Here is a 23,603-nt window from a genome sequence, read left to right on the forward strand (position 1 = left end):
CAAGCCTATACACATTTTGGCCATCCTCAGCCTTCTCTTGCACAAAGCGAAGTTCAAAAGACACCATAATCTCCACCAAAAACAAGAGCAGGGCTCTTTCCTGTGGCTTTATCACTTGAATGTTGACCTGAAAAATATATATCTTGAGATAGCAAGCAGGTGTGGCACGATCCACTCACTGGTTGCAAAGGAGGGGATATTATACGATTGATGAATGGCGCAAATTCAAGTTGCAAGACTTCACCTGTGACGAGGTGTCTGTTGGCTCCTGCAGTCCAACCGGTAGAGTGGATACCGTTTGCTAACGATTTGTAAATTTCTTCGTTTGCGCATGTCAGCTGCAAGTTCTACTAGGCATGAATATTTTGCAACTGTGCAAGAAGTAGACGCTTACATCCCAGTCCGAACTATCTCGTTCTATCCACTTTTCCCCTCATTCTCAGAATAGCAGATGGAAAGGGACTAGGAAATATGACAAGTATGTATGCAGCGCGAAGTCCCCATCTGTATACATGACTGATGAAAAGGAATCAAAGGTTGTCAGCCACTCGCCAGCCTTCTGGTAGTGGTTCAAGTTCACATTGTGTTGGTGGCAATTGATATAATGCGCAAAACAGCCTATCTTTGGGTAAATACATGGAATGGATGTCGTAGATGTTGTACTGACCATTTGCTATACTTGCATGATTGTTCGATGAATAAAGTATGTTCTGAACGAATATAGTTTAATCTGTCATTCAAACATTGTGCATCTCATAAGCCTCTGAGTTCACGGTCCAACTTGAGCAAGAACTCGCCTGGGTTTCAACCCCAAATCTTCGCAAAATTGTTCTATTGCTGTGTATTCACAAGAAATCTCCTGAAAAACAACAATCAGATGAAGTCTTAGACACATCAGCCTGAGAATGGGCACTCACCATGAACTCTGAGTGAGACTTGTCCTCAATGGACTGAAAGACCTGGTTGGGTCTGAAGGCTGTAGAGACAACAGGGGCTCACTAGCAGGTGATGCTGGTGTTAATGATGAGAGTGGCGTGTGTGCTGAGCCTCAAAATGTCATGGGCGATTTCATTGGTGGAGTGTGACCCTGCAAGTCAAGATTGGGGCTCGCACTGGGATGCTCTTGGCCTCCTGCTAGACTTGAAGGGATATACTCCATAAATCCTCTGGACATGAAAGACCTTGTTGTATACACGTCAAGCTTGAAGGTAAAGGGTTGGTATCGGATCATATTATACCATGAGTATAATCTAAACATTCACCTGATGACGAGTGCTTCAACTTGAGATTGGTCTTGGCTGCCCAGCAAGTAAAGCATTCTAGCAAGCATGCACTTGATAGAGTTGATGCACTCAGACTGGGGTTTGCAGTTGGTTTGTGCTTGCTTGTCCCTGGAGGACTCAGAGTGTCTAACATTTTGATGGGAGGTAGAACTGAAAAGGTGCCCTCAACCATTAAATATTGGAGTTCATAGTAGTGCGTATTCCGGCCCAACACTAAAGATCTCCTGAAAAGATCAAATGAGTTTCAGACACATCAAGTCGGCTTGAGAATGGGTGCTCACCAGGCCGTAAACTCTCAATGAGCTAGAATACTTTCAATACATGTCGAGCCTGAAGGTAAAGGTTTGGTATCAGGTTATACCATGAGTAGTATAGTACTTGTATCATGCCAATCGATGAGCAATCAACTTGGACAATGCCTTGGTCGACTCCTTGGCAACTTAATTTTCTCAGGCCGACTCTTCCCACATTGCCACATGTTGTCAAAATAAAGTTTCTGATGGACTATCAAAGCCTGAAAGAGCATACCTTACTTCTTAGATGTGAGTGCAGTTCAGGTGCTATATAGTGAATTTCATGGTCATGGTGTTCAGGAGGCTAAGGTAACCTGCATACAATAGATAGGTGATCCCTCTCACTTGTTAGCATTATCAGTGACCTCCGGTGTTAGAAAGACAAATGGTCGTCTTCCTCATTGATGTCTTCCGTCTCCTCATCATCTATATCATCGATGCTCTCATCATCATCGCACTCATTGTCATCTGTAGTTTCGTCTTGTTCATCTTGTTCACCCTCTTCGGTCCTCCATCATCACCTGTAGTTCCACCCTCCTCCCTGTTGTCATCACAGGGTTGATCCTCATTGTTATTATCCTCCAATTCTGGGCTATTCACGAGGTGCATGTTGGCACAATCCCTCGTCATCTCACGCAGGATGGTAGGATGTCCAATCCCATAGGGTGTGTAACGCATGTACATATCCCAGTCGACAAATCTAAGTGTTCATTAACTTGAGTAGGGACAGCTAGATAAGGTATGGCACTTACATGCCAATGTAGTATGCTTCCCAATCATCTGACTGGTCATCTTGATGTGCAAATGACTTCTCATGACAAAGTGAGGTTGTTCCGCACCTGGAAATGAAAGCTGGAATTAAATGGGCACCTCAGATGACTTGGCTGGGATCTAGAAACCCAAAAGCATCATAATCAGATTCCTCAACAAAGGTGACCTTTGGAAGTCAAGCGCAGGTCATCCCTGATCAGTGGCCAGCCACAGGTGCCAACCATCTAACATAAAGAACTTCGAGTTGTTCCTTTTTGACCAGGCCTTCAACATTCAGCCATACATCCAGGTAATAGATGCCTAAAACATGGGCATACAAGTATGGATGTCAGGGCCTTGTTTTGCCAGATAACACCATAACATCAGAGTATGTCTGAGGATTTATGGTGTCATATTCCCGTTGAAGGTCATAAGTCATGTAATAGACCTGTGAAATTGTGAAATTGAATGATTGTACACTGATAAGCTGTTGATACACATGACATACCCACATCGTTTGAATAGCATATAATCTGTTGTCCAATATTATCACTAAATTGCATTCCTCGTCAGTAAACATATGATCACAATAGGTGATGTCTAACTTTCAGAGGCAATATAGTATATGGTTCTTGAGTTTCGGCATGAATGCCTGCACATTGTTGTAAGCAAGACGAGCAACAATAAAATTAATACCTACCGTTACAGTTGGATCATTATCATGGCCTCGAAGAAAATGAAAGATGTCCAACAGATTATTATGGCTAAGTGTCAGTATATAGTGATGATCCTTGAATGCCGCAGGCAGGTCAACTGACACTTGCTCGCTAGTAGACAAACTATGTACTGTTTCTGACACTTGCTGAAGGACATGACGACGTTCGTGCTTGGCGAGTTGCATTGGAGTATTGAGTTTACTGGTCAGAGGATAGAATGCTTTCAGTGTTCTATGTGCCAGCTCTCCCTGCCCCGAAATGAAATTGAGATGAGAATATACAAGTAGCAGAAGTTGACGTACAATTTGCGATGTAAACGAATCTACTGTCCCAAAGAGCCGGATCAAGTATAGATAGTCTCCCATGGCATGAAATTTATAAGTATTGATATTGAATTTCTTTGTCCTTCGGCCACCACTCTCCATATCCGGATTGCCTAAGGCCAAGCGTTGATGTGCAGCCCTGCGCTCGTGTGCAGCCTGTTCTCTTGGTAACTCCACAGTGGTGAAAGCAGTACAGGTAAAGCTTCTGAATCTGCGCAATTGATGAGAGAGGCGCTTGAAGGTCTCCTCCAAAGCCAACAGAGTGCTTTCGGAATGCATTCTCAGTTTGGCGAGAGCATGCCATTGAGCAAACCTGAACAAAAGCAACTGTATGACCTCGTCATGGCCTCTTGGAAAAAGTCCTTCAAAGACTGGCATAGCACACTGAGTTGGATGTCAGTAATCTACACCACAATTCTACCAACTAGGCAAACCTGCAAAATGTCTTCAAAATCTCGGGCAGCAAGTCTTTTCACTCAATTTTTTGAATATCATCAGTCTGAACTGTGCCAGACATTCAACAAAGGTGAGTCACAAAGGTTGAACTTATGACTTACAAGAATGCTCCTAGTAGTACTGGGTGTCATCTCAGGCCGTAGTAGCAATGGTAGCAATGATTTAATAGATTCTTTTGCCCGGTCCCTTCTTTTCTGTGTAGCCAATGTGCTTGCCTTCTGGTAGTGTTTGCATGTCGAGCGATGATGGCTCAATCCACAAAAGTCTGTATCTCTCTCCCAAGAGCAACATGATGTACTGCAGGACACCATTGAAAGAATTGAAATTATCACAAACAGAGGCCAAAGTGTTTGAGATAAATGCATTCCCGAGCCCTCAGCCTAGTGACTAGTACTAGAATGCCACAATGATGGGAGTCTGAGAGACTGAACACTCTGATTTCTGTCCAGAAACATCAACGCTAACTCAGAAGCATGGTGTATTTTCTTATTGGACAATTCCATATTTGTCGATTGATTCATAATAATGAAATTTGATTGATTCATATAATGGAGGAAACACATATGTTACTGACTACATATTATGAAATAAGATGTAGCAAATCTTACACTGACATGGATATTATTAAGAACCAATATGACAAAGACTATGAGGGTACAATGAGAAAGGTGAATGAGTGACAAATTGCTAGAACAACATACACAAGACAGTATCACAACACCTGTAAAATCCACTTGGGCTTGTAGTCTGGCAGGATGTTACTTGCTTTCTCCACTTTCTGTGCCCACTCATCTTCCTCGCGTCTCAGAAGCGCTAGGAGTTGGGTATACTGACGAACACGGGACTGCGCTGCAGCATAACTTGCATACACTGTATTGATGGTGAACTCGGTAAACAGCCTATCCTGTTCATCTTCGTTCGATTCAATGTTGTCAAGCGACATCTAGTAAATCGCCCTTAGTGCTAGGTGAAGCAAGGGAACCTCAGTAGTATGTACTAAATATGCTTGGAGCTCATGATTGCATCCAGCTGTGTCTAACTTCACAGAGCAGTCCAGTTCTGCAGGCATTTTGGACTTGTCGCATCCATGAACAAAGCACAAAAGATGTGCAGCAGTTACAGGGATGTTAGATACAGATGTCATGTTTTGAAGGTTGATGGTTAAAATATACTATAGTATGGTTGCGGAGCCAATGTTCTTGAATAAGTCATCCATGCCTTTATGGGGAGGTTTTAATCGGAGTTGGTATGTAAATACCTCCGACATACCAATCAACATTACGGAATCTCCCTGTAGGACAATGCTAAATGTATTCAGTGCCTAGAACATGGATGCTCAATGAGTAGGCAAGCCCGTGAGCCAATGACACATTGAGCTAGGGCTTTGTAAGCACATGTATCTTTGACATCTCCTGCACTTGCATAGATCATGCCTGTGCACACAGACATATATGTGCACTTTCTCAGAAAAGATCCTCAGATTCTCTCTGCCTCATGCCCTCACCTCCCTGTTCTCGGCACAAGCATTTTGTCCATTTCACTCATTGTCCTACCGTCGACTCAATTTTTACTAAGAATGACTTCTTCCACACCTCCTTCTGGCAGGTCTGTCTGTACTCATGACCAAATTATTGCAGAAAATGCAGCGATCACAGCCAGAAATGAAGCCTGTCGTGATCACCGTGACAGAGGCAAGGCCAACGTCGATAATGACAAGCCCCTACTTCCTCTTCCAGCTACCACCTCTGTTGTCTTCTCCAACACTAACATTAATCATCCTTCCACCCCCAATGCAACCACCTCATCTTCACAACTGGGGGGTCATCCCTCAACTCTTCAAGCTTCTATTCCAAATGTCAGCACCATGATGGCCGCCTTTGCTAATCTGTCTCCATCCAAGCTCACTAGATTACATGCTTCTATTTTTAATTTGGCATCTACCCCTTCTGCACCTACCCCTTCTGCACCTACCCCCTCTGCATCTACCCCCTCTGCATTTACCCCGTCTGCACCTACCCCACCTACTGCTACTAGTAATGTCATTTCTACCATCACTACCAGTACCATGCCTGCTCCGAGCCCTTCTATTACGTCTTCTTCTCTTCTCTTTGACATCAATAATGAACATGCCTCCTCCATGTCTATCTCCAACACATATGGTGTTCATACTTATATCATAGAGTTGGCCAAGTGCCACCAGCATATCCCACTATCCATTCTCACTACAAAAGCAACATCTCATCTTTTCCTTGAACCCTCTACCTTAAAGTTTCTAACGCATTACACTTCTCATCACAACTCAGTGCCCACCAAGTGCCACATCCTTGATGTCTCTCAATTCCCCGCAGAAACCTCCATATCAATTGGAGAATGGCACAAGGCATGGGCCCATTTTTTAAACTACTCTCTGACCATGCCTCCCCCAAAATTCTTGAATGATGGACCAAACATCACAATGAACTTCAACAGCACCCAGACTTCGAAGGACACTGGTTGGCCATCCTGGCATTTGACATTGAACAGCATGCCTCATATATTGCTGATCCCCAACCACTCGACAAAGCTAAGTACCATTGTCAATTTGAAAGCATTAAAACCTGTGTCCTCAGGGAACAGTGTCTTAAGGAAATTTGAGAAGCCTCCATCAAATCTCATCACTTCAAACCCTACCCTCCACGCGACTTAAACACTTGCAAGCCACCTCCAATGGACAAATCCTGTCAGAACTCCTCCAAAACTGACAATGAGCATCCCCCTCCCATCTGTCTCTGCTGTGGCAACATCAGACACACCTTCCCCACTTGCACCTCCACCACAATGCTGTTGGGTTCAAGTACATACTCGAAGGTCATCAACAAACAACTCATTTCCCATGCAACCCCCGACATCAAGTACCCGCGTTGATTTCAATATCTACTGCAATGGCAAATGCACCTGCTCCAAACACACCCATTGTGAGGGAGAGATCCACGGATGTTCCTTCTGCAGTTCCCCAGACCACAGTGCCTGCAGCCACAAGTGTCTGGGTAACTGATCCCACCCTCATCCCTTTCTTGATATGGCACACAGACCACTGTACTTCTACTATTTTACCTCCTTGCCATGTATTTCTAGATAATCTGCATATTGTTCCCACTGCATACGACTCTGATCCTGAATTCTCAAAAATTTTAACACCCTACTCTGCAGATCAACTTGAGATCTTCCTTCACAAAGCCAACCTCCTTGATGCATACCCCCAGTTACCCGACAAACTCAGATATGGCTTTCCTCTTGGGAACCTTGATCCCATCAATACTACTTATGCACCTCCTAATCTCCCAAGCGCTCTCAAACATGACCAACTCATCCAAGAGTACATTGAGGCAGAGCTCTCTCTTGGCCACTTCAGTGGCCCCTTCACACAATCCGAACTTGAAGCAAAGATCGGTCCATTCTGCTCCTCTCCTCTGCAGGTTGCAGTCAAGGAGGAAGCACTGGGCCTTCCCAAAAAATCCTGTGTTTGTTGCAACCTGTCCTACAAGGGCTCTATGGGCCATTCCATCAATGACAAGATCAATGCCAAGGAGTTTCCCACTTGCTGGGGCACTGCTCAATTGGTGGCTGACTTCGTGAGTTCCTTTCCCTCCTAACTGTGCCTTCCTGCACTTCCTCCTTTGCTCAATCGCTACCATGATGCACTTATGACCTCACGCCCACCTGATGCTGAGGAGTTTGTACATCATAGGCTGCCGAGTATCTTCCCTCCTTCCTCCGAGTACTCCTTACTCATGTGCACCTTTCCAGGTTGCTACAGCTCCACCAGGCATGCAGGCCGCATCCCTTGACGTTGAAGGTGCATACCGCACCATCCCAATCCTTCCAGATCACAAACACTACCTGGTGGTATGTTATCATGACAAATTTTATATGGATCATAACCTTCCTTTTGGTGCTGCCTCTGCAGCTGGTCTTCAGGGCGAGGTTGCTGATGCCACTCAGGACATCTGGGATCACACAAATATTGGACCCTCCTGGAAATGGGTGGATGACTTCTTCCTCGTTTGTGTCCCAGATCCAGATGGTCCCTTTACCAGTATTTCCAATGGCATCATCTACCACTATTGTTATGACCTCCACTCTGCCAAAGAATATATTGGCCCAATCAATATTCCATGGCACCCAGTCAAAGGTGCTGATTTTGGCGATATCCGTGATTATGTTGGATATACCTTTGATTTTCCCAACTGGTCTGTTGCCCTTCCCGACTCCAAATGCACCAAATACCTCTCATGGGTTCAGTCCTTTATGCATGACTGTGAACATAGAATGGTTCACAAACAGGACACTGAGAAGATCACGGGGACTCTCACCCATTGCGCCTTTGTTTTCCTTCATGGCTGTTCCTATCTTTCTAACCTCTATCATTGGATCGCAGACTTCCCTTCTGAGTTCATCCTGTGCTACATGCACTCCACAGTCAAAGTGATCTTCAACGGTGGATCAACACACTCATTCTTGACCACTCTCTTCATCTTCTTTCCCCTTGCCCCCCCACTCATGACTATGGCATTTGGGTGGATGCTTCCACTGGCTCTGGCATTGGCATTCTTTGGAATGGCCTTTGGGATATGTGGCCCACTATCAAAGGATGGTGTGAACCCATTGGTCACAACATTGGGTGGCTGGAGACTATCACTGTTGAACTCGCAATCCATGTCACAATCACTTTTGGTATTTCCAATGCTGACATTCTTATCCAAAGTGACAATGGAGGTGTCATTGGTTCTTTCTGAAAGGGACATTGCTCTAACCTTGCCTCCAACATGTCTATTCGCTGATCAAAGGAAATTCTCAGGTCCTCCAAGGTTTCCATTTCTCTTATATATGTCAACATGAGCATCAATCTCACTGACCCAATTTCACACAACATCCTCCCTCCCTCCACGCAACACATCCCTTTTTGCACCCTCCTACCAAAAGAACTTACTCCATTCCTCACTAATGTCCCATAACGTCGACAATGCAATGGACGATCTTCTTCGTCTTTCCCTCTATAATACCCACAAACAGGCCATTACACACCCTGACGGTCGTGTCCGAATCCCATGCCCTCCTTGCAAAAACACAATCATCACCCCTTCACCTCACCGACCCCATGTTTTAGCAAGTGAATGCATCCTCTTATGGACCACTCCCCACAGACTCAACTTTCAAAATGAACTCTTGCAATTGCTTCCCAATTCCCTCGTCCTTAAAATATTCTTGGTGATGATCCAATCTTTAGATGAAGACACCTGTAGTAATTATGGTGCCAGTCTCTTGCATTTCATGCAGTTCTGTGACTCTCACAATTTTCCTGAATCTGAATGCATGCCTGCTTCAGCAAGCCTTCTTGCAGCCTTTCTTGCCAATGCAGCAGGTACCATCTCCAACAGCACGGCCAACAGTTGGATGGCAGGTCTACATTACTGGCATGCCGTAAATGGTGCTACTTGGTTTGGTACTGAATCTGATGTCCTTCATCACATTCGACGAGGCATCACTAAGCTCACTCCTCCCAGTTCCAAAAGAGCTTGTTGCCCTCCAGTCACCCTAGACACCTTAGGCCAACTAGCCCAAGGACTAGACCTCACCAATTCCTTCAACATTGCCATATTTGCTGTTGCATGTGTTGCCTTCTGGTCCTGTTGTCATCTTGGGGAACTACTAATCCCTAGTCCCAATGTTTTTGATTTAATCAAGCACATCTCCCACTCTATCCTACTGATCTCGGTACACAACTCACACAATGTATGTTGCACCACTTTCCATATTCCTTGGACAAAAACCACTGGCATGGAGGGTGCTGATATCAGCATTACTGAATGCAGCCACTCAACATGTCCACTTGCAGCCATTATCCTTCATCTCAAGAGCAATCTTAACATCCCTGCTCATGCTCCCCTCTTTTCCTCCGAAACAGCCAATGGTTCTTGGTCTCCCCTTACAAAACCTTGGTTCCTCTCATGCTGCAATGACATCTGGGTTGTGGCAGGTCACCCAACCATGCCTGGTCATGCATTCTGCATTGGCAGAGCCACAGAGTTGTTTTTAGAAGGGGTCCATCCAGACATAGTTGCCATGCAGGGCCGTTGGAAATCACGTGCTTTCCTAGAGTATTGGTGTCAAATTGAATCTATCTTGCCCCTCTTCATTTCCACCGCTATCAACTCCCCTCTTGCAATCTCACATCTAGAATCCACCATGCTTAATTTTCAATGTTCACATTCTCTACCTAATACTGCATTATCTCACATATAGCTGTACTCACATCTGTTCTTCTACTAATTCCCCTGCAACATGTGTTCCTTTCTTGTGTTCACATCTCATGTTGTGTCGGGTTTGGGTTCCTCAAAGAGGAACTCGACCATAGTCAAGCTGTGCTCACTATGGTGTGGTCTTGTTTTTCCTCTTTGCAGTTTTCTCTTCCCTCTTCCCATAACTTGAGACTAACCTTTTCATGCTCAGAAGGTTTGGCTTTTTCTGTGCACTCAGCTTGTTCTCAACTTCTTGTTGACTCTGAACACCACACTCAAAAAATCCTCCCAGATCGCACCTACAGCCGCAGCCTGGCAAGCCAGACCTTCCCCACTGACTACGAAGGCAAAGCCTTTGTAGTCCAAACCCACATCTTCCTGACATCATCTCCACTGACATTCTCTCTAGACATCATCTCAAACATGCACAAACTCTCACCTAATCTCATTTTTTGCAAGTGCACACTGACAATTGATTAGTCAACTCTATCCATCATAAGACTAATCATTGTCCCCACAGTCACATCCAGTGTAGTGTCAATACAAAGCATACAAGTCTAGATACATGAATTAACAAGAATGTACAAGAACTACTGTATGATACTCACCTCAGTGTAATGTTAGGACAATGCTGAGGTGAGATGATGAGAACTGTTGAATTCTGAGCAATCTGAGACAGATGTTGAGGAAGCCGATGGATCCAATGAGATAGGTACAAGTGGGAGAAGGAAGTCTGAGCACATGATGCAGTGCAGCCAATAGGCTGCACCCTGCAATACTGTACCTCTATGTATGGAGGCAACTGTAACATGTTGGAGTGGTAAGTACTGCCAATGAGAAGATGAACAATGGCCTGCTGGAATGAATGACTATGACTACAACAGCCGCCTGTGTGGGACCTGTGTGCTGACTAAGCTACTCGACCCTCCTTCATTGGCTCTATCGACCTCTACTTGCCTTTGCTAGCCCTTGCTGGCTCTCTCCCTCGATCACCCCCTACTAGGGGGTGCCCCACTCCATGTGCCCCCCTTAAAAAAAACCTGGTGGCGTCCTTGTTGCCCACTCATGTCTCCTTTCTGTTCTGCTTGTGCCCTCTCACCTCCAGGTCTCATTTATCCTCTTCCTTCTGACTCTTTGTCTTTGTCATCTTGTTCTTCCTCATCCTGGTTTTCTTCCTCCCTTAATACTTCTCCCACATGCATCTCTTCCACTCGACTCTCATTCTCTCCTTGCTTTGCTAGGTTTTCTTCAAACATTTGCTGTTCTTCCTCTAACTTGGTGTTTTTCCATGGCACAAATGTGTGTAATCGTCTGGCATGGAATTCTCCTGTGATATTCTCTCCTTGCAATGTTTCGAGTTCATATGAGTTGCATATCCATGCTGTGATTCAATGAGGCGGTGACCACTTAGGTAGCAGTTTCCATTTGGTTTTGAATGTGTAATCCAAGCTACTGCAATAGAACTGAACCAGTTGCCCTGTATAGAATATAACCTCACCTGGACTTTGCCTGAGGACACGCTTATTGAACATGGCTTTCCTTTTGATTGTGTGTTGCACTGCTGTGTCATAGCCATCGAGCTGTTGCTGCACCACATATGCCATGTGGGTTGTGATGTCTGCTGTGCGTATTGTTGATGTGCAGTTGCTGAGGTCTGTGTGCAGTGTGTTGACGACTTGCCTGAGGAGCAGCTCCTTTGGTGAGAATTTGAGTGCTGGTAGTATCCAATGGTTGAGTGCAGTGATTGCGTCATCCAGGTGATCTGGCCAATTCAGCAGAAGTCTATTCCACGATAGTCCTTCATACTCATCCTCTCCAAGGCTTGGGGCGCATAGTCACTTGAGGATGTGTAACAATATTTTGTTTGTACCCTCCACTAATCCATTGATCCAGGGTGAGTATGTGGCTACAACGTGAGTTTTACAATTCCACTTAGTGCAAAAGTCTTGGACTACTGCATTGTTGAAGTGTTTGCCCTCATCTGACATGAAGGTTTCTGATGCCGTGAAGTTCCTGAAGATCTGTGATAGACTGTTCACTGTCATTTTTGCGGTGCCTGTTGATTCATACTTAAATGCCCATATGTGTTGCGAGAATGTGTCTAAGTATACTCCAAGGGTGTTGTATCCTCTGGCTTTGGTAGGGCAAGATAGTCTCCTACTAACAACTCAAAAGGATGTCACCATGTTATCAGTTCTAACAACAAGTGAAGGTGAGGTGTACCAAAGTTTTTGCATTTGCTACAGTTGCTGATAGCTGCCATGATAGATATGTTGAGTCTTGGGCTGTAAATGTGATTGGTTAGTGTGATTTTGATGGCATCACATCCCCAATGACCCCCTTCTGCATGTTGCTTCACTGCTAGTTCCTTTGCTTCCTCTCTTGTGATGCATTCTACCTTGGTTCGTGCTCATACTGCAGTTCCTCCACATAGTCACCATAATTTCCCTTCTTGTATTAGGTACTGTGAGGCTTGGTGCCTTGCACATTTCCGATTGTGGACTTCTCTACCTTGGTCAATTTGCAACATTGCCTCAATGACCTCCAGGAATACAGGTTTGTTTGCAAATCTTGTCTGAAGACTTGATGCCATGGATTCATTGATATTAGTAGATATTAGCAGTAAATCATTGATCAGACCCAAATTGGACTCCCAGTCCTTGCTAACTGTCCATTCACTCCCATCAACCAATCTGACATCTTGAGGTTGACCCTCCCATTGACGACTGAGGCCATCGGTGATCACATTGAGCTTTCCTGGTACATGTCTCATGTCTACAATATTGTGAGCAAGTATTCCATCTCACTATTGTGCATGGGCTGTATTTAGATGATTACTGATGAGAACATCTTTCAGGGCTTGACAATCAGTTTTGACCTTGACTGGAAATCCCCAAATAATATCTGAAAATTTATCTAGTGCAGATTTCAGTGCAGTGAACTCCAATAAGAAGGGTTTGTAGTTCTGTTCCATTGAGGATGTTTGTTTCGAGGCGAATCTGATTGGGTGAAGACATTCTGTCCATTTGCCTGCTGGATTTTGTGTGCATGTTCTCTGTGACAAGACCGCTGTGAAACCTTCAGCGCAGCCATCAGATGTTATGACAAAGTTCAAGCCATCATACCTTGGTGCCTGTAGTATGGGCTTTGACACCAGAGCTGCTTTGAGGTCCAAGAACACTTTTGTATGTTGTTCTCCCCATACATTTTGAAGCTTAAGGCTGCACAAGGTGTGTCTGTATGTGTTCTTTGTGTATGGGACTGTCAATGGTGCCATTTTGACTAGATCCCACAGAGGTCCTTCTTGCCTGGAATAGTTCTGGATTAAGTCTCAGAAGTGACTGGTGAGCCCCAAGAATGATTCAAGGTTCAATGTGTTGGATGGTTGTTCCCAGTTAACTGCTGTGGTGAGTTTTGCTAGGTCTGGTTGTACACCTTTGGGTCCTACTGTGGCACCTGCAAATGTAGTTTCAGTCATGAATAGATGACACTTTGTAGGAGAGAGGGAAATCTTGCGCTTGTGACATCTCTTGAATATTCACATTAGTTTCTCCATCATCTTGTTGAAAATATCTGCTGCTGTCCCTCCGTCATCGATGAACAGTTCCATAGTGCTGTCTACTAATATATTGTGCAGGTTAGTTGCTGTCATCTCTGAGAATGTCGATGGGGCACCTGTCAAGCCCATTGGCATTCGTTTGTACCAGAAGTACCCTTGGCCTTCAACATAGAATACCATAAAGGGTCTTGATTCCTCTGGAACTTCCACAGCATAGAATCCAGATGCAGAGTCAAATACTGACATGTACCTATGACCACTAAGTCACAACTGTTTGGCCCTGATATCCCCCTGCAGCATTGGCACTATGTTCGTGACTCGGTTGACTTCATTGAAGTTTTGGCATATTCTCCACTTCTGTGGCTTCTTCGCTAGATTCTCCTGCTCAGGCCCTTCAACTACCTCCTTCTCTGGTAAGGTAAATGCTGGGGGTTGACTGTGTTGTGAGCATTGTTTGTTGACTGCTCTTTGGAGTTCCTCTAGTGTCATCCCCTCCTGCTCGTGCGCTTTTTTTGCCAAGACTGTGTTTGCACAACACTTAACAAGTTCTGGAGGTGTGTGCTCAATGATCCCTGCCTTCAGCATTCTGTCAATCTTACCATGCAGGAACTGCAATTGTGGTGGCATGAGGGGTCTTTGATGGACTCGTAGGTTGAATGTTGTCCTATCTGGTATGTTCAATTTGTGGATTGCCCCTGGTACCAGTCTGACTTCTCCTAGTGAACATGCAAAGATGTCAGCATATTCAGCAACTAGCACTTTGACCTTTTTTAGTTCTTCTAGGGTTAGGTCTTCACCATATTGAATGTGTTTGGTGATCCAGATGATTCTCAGGGGGTTATGTGGGTCTGTGAGTCATGTGTAGATCACTGTGTCATTTTTCAAAAAGTCAGTGGGGATTTCATTCAATAACTTGTCTAACTCAGCCAGTGGTATAGGGTCTCCATCCACATTGATGCATATTGGATGATATCTTTGATTTCCTCTTTTCCCTGTGTGCTGGTTCCTGTGGGTTCCTTTGTGAGTACTGTGCTTGATTTGAAATCATTGACTCGCCTTTGAATATCTTCTGCTTCTGTTTTCTCTGTTATTTCCTGTATTTCTTCTATCTCCTCACTATTGATGATATTGGTTTCTCTTGCTGGTATGAGATTGTGCAGTATTGGCTTGCCTCCAATTCCCATGACACTGACTTCATCGACCTCATAGTCATGGACTGCCTTAAATGCTCATAGTAGTGGTTTCCCAAAGAGAAATTTCCATCCTCCGTCACTCTGAAAGACTTCAAATTCTCTGAATTCTCGTACCCCTCCTATTATGACTTCTCCCTTCCATACTGCTTCTGATGGGATAATCATTCCATTGGCCATGCAGAGACATTTTGTAGATGGGCTCCAATTTCCTAACTGGTGTTTGATCTGATTAAAAACTGACACACACATGGCACTAATCATGGCACCTTCGTCAAATAGCACCTGGACCTGTACTATCTCTCCTTGTGGGCCTATGAATGATGTGTGATGTTGAAATGGCAAGCAGTGTTGAGTGTGGTGCTCATTGTTCTTATCTTCCTCCATTGAGTACAAATCAATGATCTCACAAAGCTCATCTGCTGTTAATACACTAACAGAGTCTTTGCCTAGAATTGTTTCAATGTGGCTGATGGGCTGGTCCTTGTACGCTGCCTCTTCACATACGAGGACCAATTGTTCAACTGGGTGAGGTATGTGCTTCATCTGGGTCATCTGGTGCTCCTCTATACTGACAACCCTTGTCCTTTTCCCTGCTCCCATTGTTGCGCATATTCATCCTCAAACATCAGGTCGATCTGCATTGCAAGCCCTCGATTGAAATTCCCCAGCTCTTGTGCTGCTATGCTGTGCCATATCTTTTCTTGTATGACTAACTGTGATGCTTCTGGCACTGGACATGTTCCTGCAATGTGTCCATGGGATCCGCACTTGAAGCATTCTCCAGAGCATATCATCACACTGCCTGGGCAGAGAGGGAACTGTGTGTTCTTGTTGACTCAACCATCCTGCCCATACTTTGTGAACCACTGCTTCAATTACTCTTCATATGCAGATATGCCTGTAGTGGTGTCTGGTTGGTGTGGGATGTTGTTGATTCAACTATGCATTATCTCCTTTTCCTCCAGCAAGAGCAGTTGATGCTGACATGCTGGTGGTCTAGTCATGGATGTTCTGTGTATGTAGCATATGCAAGACATTGCATTGTTGGGTGGATAAGGTGTGGTATTTGGTGCTGTGGTTCCCAGTTGCATGCTTCCAAGATTGGTGCATTGGAGCCGTAAGTGTAGCACTTTGATTGTGTCTGTCTGCAGACCTTCCAACCTGGCTAGTTGGGCATTCTGCACCTTCTCTACTTCCCTCTTCTTCCTTCCTGCTTCTGCTTTCTCCCTCAGCTTGTTCATATTCAGGGCCTTGATCTCATCTAGGAACTTCACCCAGTCTGTGAGCCCTGGGGTGGTGAGTTCTTTGATCACCATGGGTAGGTTCTCTCTGACTTGGTAGACTAGGCCTGCTGTTTCACTCATTCCTGCTTTGTTAACAAGTTGCTGTAACCAAGCATGGAACTGTAGGTGGGCCCAGGTTGGGACTCCTGCTACCACGACTTGCATTCCTAGTTCTTCCTCATCTATATGCCATGCTAGTATCTCTCACTGATAGTCGAGGCCTGTTTTCTCTGTGATAGTGATTGCTGGCCATCTATTGGTGAATGCGGTTTGTACGTCTGCCCATATTGTTTTCTTTGAACTATCTAACTTGGTCCACCATAAATCTGTGATAGATCCTGCTGAGAGGAGCATGCTGAACACAATGACTTTTGCAGCCTTGGTCTTTAGATTGCTGAGGATTATATAATGATCTACCTCCTTCAGGAAGTTCTGGGCATTCTTGTCTGGTTTGCTGTGGAACCATTCCAGTGTGGAGTTGCTTGTCATTTTGCATGACACTGGGGGTTGGGTGATCGTTTGTACTGTGAGCTGCAAGTTTTGGGGCGTTGTTGAAGGTATTGGAAACATTATAGTTAATGGTTTCACTGGTGTCAATACAATGGGTACTGAGGCTGGTTGCAGGGTTTTGTGAATGGATCTCTAAATCTGTTCTGTTGGATTGGGTGGGGGAGATGGAACTTCTTCGGTGGGCCAGATGATAATGTCTGGATTAGGAGCTCCTGGTAGTGAGTCTAAGTCAGCTTCATATTCTCCAGTGTCTGAGGTAGTGCCTTCTAGGGTGCAATTTATGACTTCTGGTGTATCTAAAGGGGATGAGTTAGCTGGTGTTGTGAGTGAGGAAGTGGTAGTGGAAGAGTTTAGGCTTTTATCTGATGCAAGGAATCGACCATCTGGTCCTTGTTCAGGTAACATTTTGCATGCTTTCTTGGGGGCCATTGAGAGGCTTTTCTATGTTCTTTTCCTGAGGCCATGCGTTCTACATGTGTATGTTGGGGTGCATTTCATTGACATTTTTAAGGCTGTGATGTCATGTTCTTGTCCAATCAGCTTTTGCTTTTAATATCAGCAGTAGCTTATTGTGAAACCTGAATCCCACTCTCCTCACCACAATGGAGTGGTAAGTACTGCCAATGAGAAGATAAACGATGGCCTGCTGGAATGAATGACTATGACTACAACAGCTGCCTATGTGGGACCTGTGTGCTGACTAAGCTACTCGACCCTCCTTCATTGGCCCTATCAACCTCTACTGGCCTTTGCTAGCCCCTGCTGGCTCTCTCCCTTGATCACCCCCTACTAGGGGGTGCCTCACTCCAGCATCACAGGGCCTTGGTTTCATTGCTAATTTACCCCACCATAATGTGTCACAAGCGGTCAGTTGCTAACTGTAGGTAAATATTGTAGAATGCAAACAATTGGGCGCAAAAATGACTAAAACTACTTTTTCACTGCTGTGCCAACTCCCTGCTCATTTACTAGTGCCCATATATTCTCATTATCTCCTGCTGCAACCAGTCTGTGCCTGTCACCTCGCTGTACATCATAGACACAAAACTGTGCAGTGTCTGCAACTGCAACATCGACCCCCTCGATCCTGAAAATATCCTGAATGACAGCGCTACAAGGCATGTCAGTGTCATCACCACCAGCTTCAGCATCAAGCTGAGACTCAGGTGGTTCATCCTTCAGGCCATGAATGATACCTGTGTGATTTTTGATCTCGTCGTGAAGCTTCAGGTGGCTGCGCAGGTATGAATTGAGAACTGTTTGTGCCTTCTTGCTTCTAAGGCACTCAGCTGAAAGGTTCCACTCTTTCGCAGTACACTTCTTCCATGACTGCAATAATATGTATGCTTCAGTTGATCCATAAGTTGAGATAATCATGAATACCTTTTGTACCAGTTCATGTCCCAATGGACTTGTCATAAAATCATAGACCTCCACACTTGCAGCTACAGATGCATCTTGTAAAATAGGCAATTATGTTGTGAATTTAACTTGCTCTGGTGTTATTCCATCATTGATCTGTTGCTGATGTGAGTCAACGAGAAACTGAGTTTGATGCTGTTTCAAGCAGTATTTGATAATGCAGTTAAGTCCTACATCAGCTGGCTGAAATATGCCTGTGCCTATGGTAGTATTGTCAGTTCTCAACACAGGCTATAACATAAACAGAATTTGGCTGGTCACTTACAACTTGCAGGCATGAAGCAAAGGATAATGTGTGGGAAGCCATCAAAGACATATGTACAGAATTCTTGACCTGCATGCACAGGATAACAGTCAAGGTAAATAATGGAGACCTGATCATCATCAAGATCAGGATCTATTTCAATGACACTGACAATAAGGTTCAAAAATGTTTTCAACCCACTGATGGTCCATGAGCAAAGTTGCAACAATATTATGTAAACAAAACATGCACTTCTTTCATGGTTTTCAACATGCTAAAATGACTGCCTTTCTTGTTACTCTTTGCAAATGTGAAGTCAAAGCCTCTCTCTTGAGCTTCCATCATTTTGTGAGCACCGGGTGATGGTAAAAACTGTTCCGTGCTTCCGGACCAAACCTGTTGAAAGGGTAGAAATGTCCCTTCAGGAGTACTTGCCACCAGTAATGTGTAAGCTCACTTCTCATCCTTCACAACAATATCAACCTGCTTTGAGCCACATTCCACAAAGGTGGTACCACTGCTCAGAAGGATATAAACACCAATTTGGTCAAAGCCTACCACCAACTGAACAATGATTATACTGAGACTCTCCTGGGCCATGATAAGGATAATTTAACTTACCTTTGGAGGTACTGAATGCCATTTAATAATATATACAAGGCAGAAAAAACACTCTTTGCATTTATCCTCAGCATCTGATGGAAGCTTGGCAGCAACACAGGTTCCCTTGTGAGGAGTCCAGTCAAGCACACTCTCAAAAAATGAGCGAACAAAACTCTATGATAAGGTTAGCTTCGAATCACATAAATGAGTGACTAATACACAAACCTCAGAACACTTGAACAGTGTAAGTAAATCAAGAGCTTGATTATTGATCACTGCTAACATGATTGCTCTTCCAATGATGACATTGACTACAAGACCTGATTTACACAGTGCCTGAAGCTTCTCCATGATCTCCTTTACAACATTCAGATGCTTTGCCAGCACACCAGACTGCCCCAATCCAGCCAGTGCATGACAATGCTGCACATTTTCAAGGATCACCTCGGACCATTGTTGCTTTGAGCCCTTGTCTATCCACTTTTGAACAGTGCCTTTGTTCAGATGCAAAAAAAGGGCTGGATGCTCTCTCTCAAGTCCCTTGGTAATGGCTTGTGGTGACCAATCAAATTTATGAGCAGCTGCATCAATATGAATCCAAAGGAGAGGGTGATACCAGTTTGTCTGCTTGTGCCATTCCTGCTTTGTTCCACCACATGTTCCATTTCACTGATCCTTCCAATGTGAATCTGATTGAGACAGTTCCACCACATCTAATGGAGTCATAGATGCAGAGTTTTCTCGCAATGCCTTGTCAAAGGTCAGTCATTGTTCAGTGTGCTTGTTTATTGACTTACCTGATTGATAGGAGGTTCATTTTGTCTCTTTTCAGCAGTGACAGCAGCTCTTTTTTGCTCACAATGATGGTGTTGCCATTCAGCTGCTCCTTCACATTGTCTCCATTCTCACTCCACCCATTCTTCTTCTTCCTTGGTTTGCTTCTCTTCCCAGGATTCTCGTGTCAAGGCATCTAGCCTCTCCCACTGCAACTTCTTCTCCCTCTCAGTTTCAAGTGGTTTCCACCTCAAGTTGTCAAAAGTGAGCTGAGTTGGCACAGTGGTACTCCAGTTAGGAGGTGTAGGCTTAATTTTTCCAGATAATTCAACCTTCAATGTACAACTGGATTGAATTGGAATGGTGCATGATTCCATTTGCTTGCCACCATCTGATGAATCTTTGCTGGTCTCCATGACACTCGAAAATGAACCACTTCTCGCAGGCTTTGCACATTGGGTTTTTGCCTGTTTTTCAGGACTAGAACTGACGTTGTCATCAATATTCATTGGATTTTTGTGCCTTATAAACAGATGAGTTTTGAATAAACTCTAAATGAAAAAATAGCTCACTTCACAGGAATTTTTGCACCCTGTAGTTTTGTGGCTGTTATGAGTCTCTTGAGCCATACTTCATGCAGGAATTCTTGTTCAGAGTCCTTCTCCAACTGTTTAACAGCAAGTTTGAACATCTGGATGAGCACTTCACACTGCTTTCCTCATTCGTGGAAAACAATGGTTCCATTTGGCCCAAGTTTGTGAGTCTTAAAGCAGACTTCAAGGTTCCTATTGAATGCAAACCAAACTCCCTCCTCCTCTACAAGTTCAGTGTTGAGGCCAAACCCATATTGCGAACTCAGAGGGTTAAGTGGAAGGGCTGTAGGCAGATTTTTCAACAGCTCAGCAAGATGATGGATACAAGAGATGAGCTCTGAGGATGGGCTCTGTTGAGCCATCATTTGGTATGGACTGACAATGTACACTGCAGTTAATCGGTAGTCTACTCATGCTATGTCAAAATTCTCCTCCACAAGAGTTTGAACCTGATGCCACTCTCTGACAGTTGCTATTTCGTTCTGATGTCACAGGCAATCAGACAAGGTTGCTAACTTTGCAACTGTGGCAGTGTGTCATGTGTGATCAATGGTTGCCTCCATACACAGAGGTACAGTATGCCTGGAATGTAGCAGGGGAGTTACAGAGGCCAAAGAACATGACATTGGGTTCGAATAGTCCAAATTCCATGGTGAATGCTGCTTTCCACTGATTGTCTGGGTGAATCTGAATATTGTTATAACCAGAATGGACATCCATTTTAGTAAAATATTTCGCATCATGGAGTTGGGCAATAAGGATTGGGGGAAGAGGAAGTGGATAGGAATTCTTAATCATCCAATCGTTGATGTACTGATAATCCTGACAGGGCTGTAGTTCACCACTTTTCTTTCCAACAAAAAAGAACCTGCTTGCTTGAGGGGATTTCAATTCTGAGATGAATCCTTTCTTTACATTTTCATTGATAAAGGCCTTGACCACTAACCATTCCTTTTCTGACAGAGGGTAGATTTTCGACATTTTAGGAATGAAACCAGGTTTAGTCTCGATTTGGTGATCAATACTGGGGTGTTCTGGGGGAAGCTTATTCAGCCCATCCTTTGTGAAAATATCAGCGAAATCATGAAGGTAAGATGGGACCAGTTCCTCAAATGACTTCTTTTTCTGTTCCACCTCTCTGTGGGCACTGGCCATGGCAAACTGCTGTGCCTTGTTACTAAATTTAGGCTGGGGTGAATTAAGCTTCTGCTCAGCTTTTGAGGTACTGTCTCGGGTAAGGAGAGTGTCAAATGATACATTTTCAATGATACACATCTCTGACCTGTCAGTCTGATATTCAATAAGGACATCATTGTCGTGTAGGAGATAGGTGGAAACATCAGTAACAGGCAGTTCATAATTCTCCCAAATATCTTCTTTAGTATCAAAGATCTTTGATATTTCATCAGGGATAGATGGTACCAATTCTTCTTCATCTGGGATTTCTTCTATGGAGGCAGACAAGGGAATTGTGGAGTCAACACATTCAGGCTTCACAGATTCTTTCCGAACTTTAGAATGAGCATACTTAGGTGTTCATTTGAACAGTGGTGGGAGTCCATTCTTCTTCCATTCGATATCAACATCTTCTTTGATCAAATCAGATTTGGGAGTACAGGGAAGAGAGAGCATGCCAGCTTTCCAGCAAATCAGGGGATCCATGGCATGCAGCCAAGGGATTCCGAGAAGAATCTGATCACATTTTCCTAAGTGGGTGACGTTAAATTTGCCAATCATGGCACAATCATCTATCTTGACTGTCAAGACACAATAACAAGTGATGGGTCTACTTTTGGAAAGGCTTCCATTGGTGGTGGTAACCTTGAATGGCTTCGAGAGACGATGAGTTTGGATCTTGTGAAGCTTGATAAAATCTTCAGAGATAAAGGTGCTGGCTGCTCTGGAATCAACAACAGCGGTGGTTTCAACAGTTTTCAGATGAGTTTTGGAAATAAGTGTCATTGGAATGTGAAGTTCCTTTTGTTCATTGATAGCCTGTACAAGTCATATTGTTACATTGGAAGATACTGACATCGTACCAGTCTTCCACATCAAAAGTCCTCGGTGAGACAACAAGTTTCAACCTTGTCTTTGTCTTCTTCTTTTATCTCCTCCTGGTGCACTGGAACCTTCTTCTTCTTCTTGTCCTTCTGTGGGCACTTAGCAGCCCAGTGGCCATGCTAGTGGCAGTTGAAGCAGAGCCCCTTCCACATATGCCTACCATGTGCTTCTTCATCAAGGCAGTCCATGTCCATAGCATCATTGTCCTTATGCTGAGGTTTGGGGTTTGGACAGTAGTGATGATTGTACTTGGCGGTGGTAAGAGCGATGGTAGTATTGTCCCAGTTAATATTACTGTTTATCTTCATGACAGCCATAATGTACTTGTTGAAGTTGCTGGGGATGCTTTCCATCATATGGATCGCTCAGATGAGGCTGGGCTGTAGTCCCAAATTAAACAAATGGGTGAGGATGTGGGATTCCTTGACGTTGGCGATGGTGATGAGGGCATGGAACTCAGCGATGTAGGAAGTAAGATCTCCCTTTTGCTTGAGTTTGTTAATCTTATTGAGAGCAACAATACTCACATCAATGGGGATGAATATATCTTTGAACACAGTTTCAAAGTCAGCAAACATGCCATACTTAGCTGTTCTCCCTTCACACACCTGGTAGAAGGGTGGACACCCATGAACCGGCAGTTCCTTCTGTCATATATGTGAGGGCAGTCATGACCTTTTTATTGTCAGTGTTATAGACAGTCGCATTGATGGCAAAGTACACCTTGACAGAATACAGCCAGTGCTGTAAGGAACATCGCATCTAGCCATCAATTTGGAGGTCTTACAGGCTTGAACTCCAATGCTTGTATCACCACACTCAGAGTGTGCGCTATGGCACATCCATGCACTTCACACACGCCTCACCCTTACCTTCATGCATTCGCCTGTCCATTGTCCTTGCTGATTTACTGGTGAGTCATCTCATTTACTATGAAAGCGCTTACTTCAGATCCACACATGCACCTACACATATAGTTACCTACATACTAATCGCTAGTATTTGGGAGCACACATTATTCGGCTCAGTACCGCACACTTTCATGCTTATAGATACAGTATATATAGACCTTACTGGACAGGAGTTCACATGCTTCGCACACTCCCCACTCCTTAGCTATAGTTTGACTTTGAGAGCATTGAATATATTGCTTGTTTTATTGCACATTCATGCTCACGACAACCTGCGCGCACCTTAGAGCACCCTCCCTCATTGCAAAGAGAGTCCCTTGCTCATATTCCAAGGTTCTCCCTCTCAGTAGC

General features: G+C 44.3%; 7 protein-coding genes across 7 annotated transcripts; 2 read left to right on the forward strand and 5 right to left on the reverse strand.

The window, feature by feature from the left end:
- Nucleotides 1–439: 439 nt before the first annotated feature.
- BJ212DRAFT_1278275 (uncharacterized protein) lies at nt 440–670 on the reverse strand (the record flags this gene model as incomplete). Its single annotated transcript, XM_041331421.1, has 1 exon — nt 440–670. One exon carries the CDS (start codon nt 668–670, stop codon nt 440–442), a length of 231 nt encoding a protein of 76 aa, XP_041189774.1.
- Nucleotides 671–2,675: 2,005 nt separating this feature from the next.
- Nucleotides 2,676–2,840, reverse strand: BJ212DRAFT_1278082 (uncharacterized protein; the record flags this gene model as incomplete). The annotated part of the gene is made up of 1 exon (XM_041331407.1): nt 2,676–2,840. One exon carries the CDS (start codon nt 2,838–2,840, stop codon nt 2,676–2,678), a length of 165 nt encoding a protein of 54 aa, XP_041189775.1.
- A 504-nt stretch (nt 2,841–3,344) lies between these two features.
- BJ212DRAFT_1224937 (uncharacterized protein) lies at nt 3,345–3,841 on the reverse strand (the record flags this gene model as incomplete). Its single annotated transcript, XM_041329441.1, has 2 exons — nt 3,345–3,749; nt 3,800–3,841. Coding segments are annotated over 2 exons (447 nt in total), but the record flags the coding sequence as incomplete, so codon positions are not given.
- Nucleotides 3,842–5,397: 1,556 nt separating this feature from the next.
- BJ212DRAFT_1483788 (uncharacterized protein) lies at nt 5,398–6,507 on the forward strand (the record flags this gene model as incomplete). Its single annotated transcript, XM_041340677.1, has 1 exon — nt 5,398–6,507. The coding sequence occupies one exon, from the start codon at nt 5,398–5,400 to the stop codon at nt 6,505–6,507; it is 1,110 nt and encodes a 369-aa protein (XP_041189777.1).
- Nucleotides 6,508–8,828: 2,321 nt separating this feature from the next.
- On the forward strand, nt 8,829–10,103 carry BJ212DRAFT_1278216 (uncharacterized protein; the record flags this gene model as incomplete). The annotated part of the gene is made up of 1 exon (XM_041331418.1): nt 8,829–10,103. One exon carries the CDS (start codon nt 8,829–8,831, stop codon nt 10,101–10,103), a length of 1,275 nt encoding a protein of 424 aa, XP_041189778.1.
- Nucleotides 10,104–15,414: 5,311 nt separating this feature from the next.
- On the reverse strand, nt 15,415–16,704 carry BJ212DRAFT_1302034 (uncharacterized protein; the record flags this gene model as incomplete). Its single annotated transcript, XM_041333210.1, has 4 exons — nt 15,415–15,593; nt 16,005–16,316; nt 16,343–16,412; nt 16,504–16,704. 4 exons carry the CDS (start codon nt 16,702–16,704, stop codon nt 15,415–15,417), a joined length of 762 nt encoding a protein of 253 aa, XP_041189779.1.
- A 72-nt stretch (nt 16,705–16,776) lies between these two features.
- BJ212DRAFT_1483790 (uncharacterized protein) lies at nt 16,777–20,642 on the reverse strand (the record flags this gene model as incomplete). The annotated part of the gene is made up of 10 exons (XM_041340678.1): nt 16,777–16,940; nt 17,667–17,878; nt 18,768–18,874; nt 18,932–19,087; nt 19,139–19,552; nt 19,622–19,663; nt 19,711–19,759; nt 19,823–20,209; nt 20,260–20,354; nt 20,421–20,642. 10 exons carry the CDS (start codon nt 20,640–20,642, stop codon nt 16,777–16,779), a joined length of 1,848 nt encoding a protein of 615 aa, XP_041189780.1.
- Nucleotides 20,643–23,603: the final 2,961 nt, after the last annotated feature.

This window comes from Suillus subaureus (genome assembly GCF_016647635.1).
Source record: "Suillus subaureus strain MN1 chromosome Unknown BJ212scaffold_30, whole genome shotgun sequence".
In the NCBI taxonomy this organism is placed as follows: domain Eukaryota; kingdom Fungi; phylum Basidiomycota; class Agaricomycetes; order Boletales; family Suillaceae; genus Suillus; species Suillus subaureus.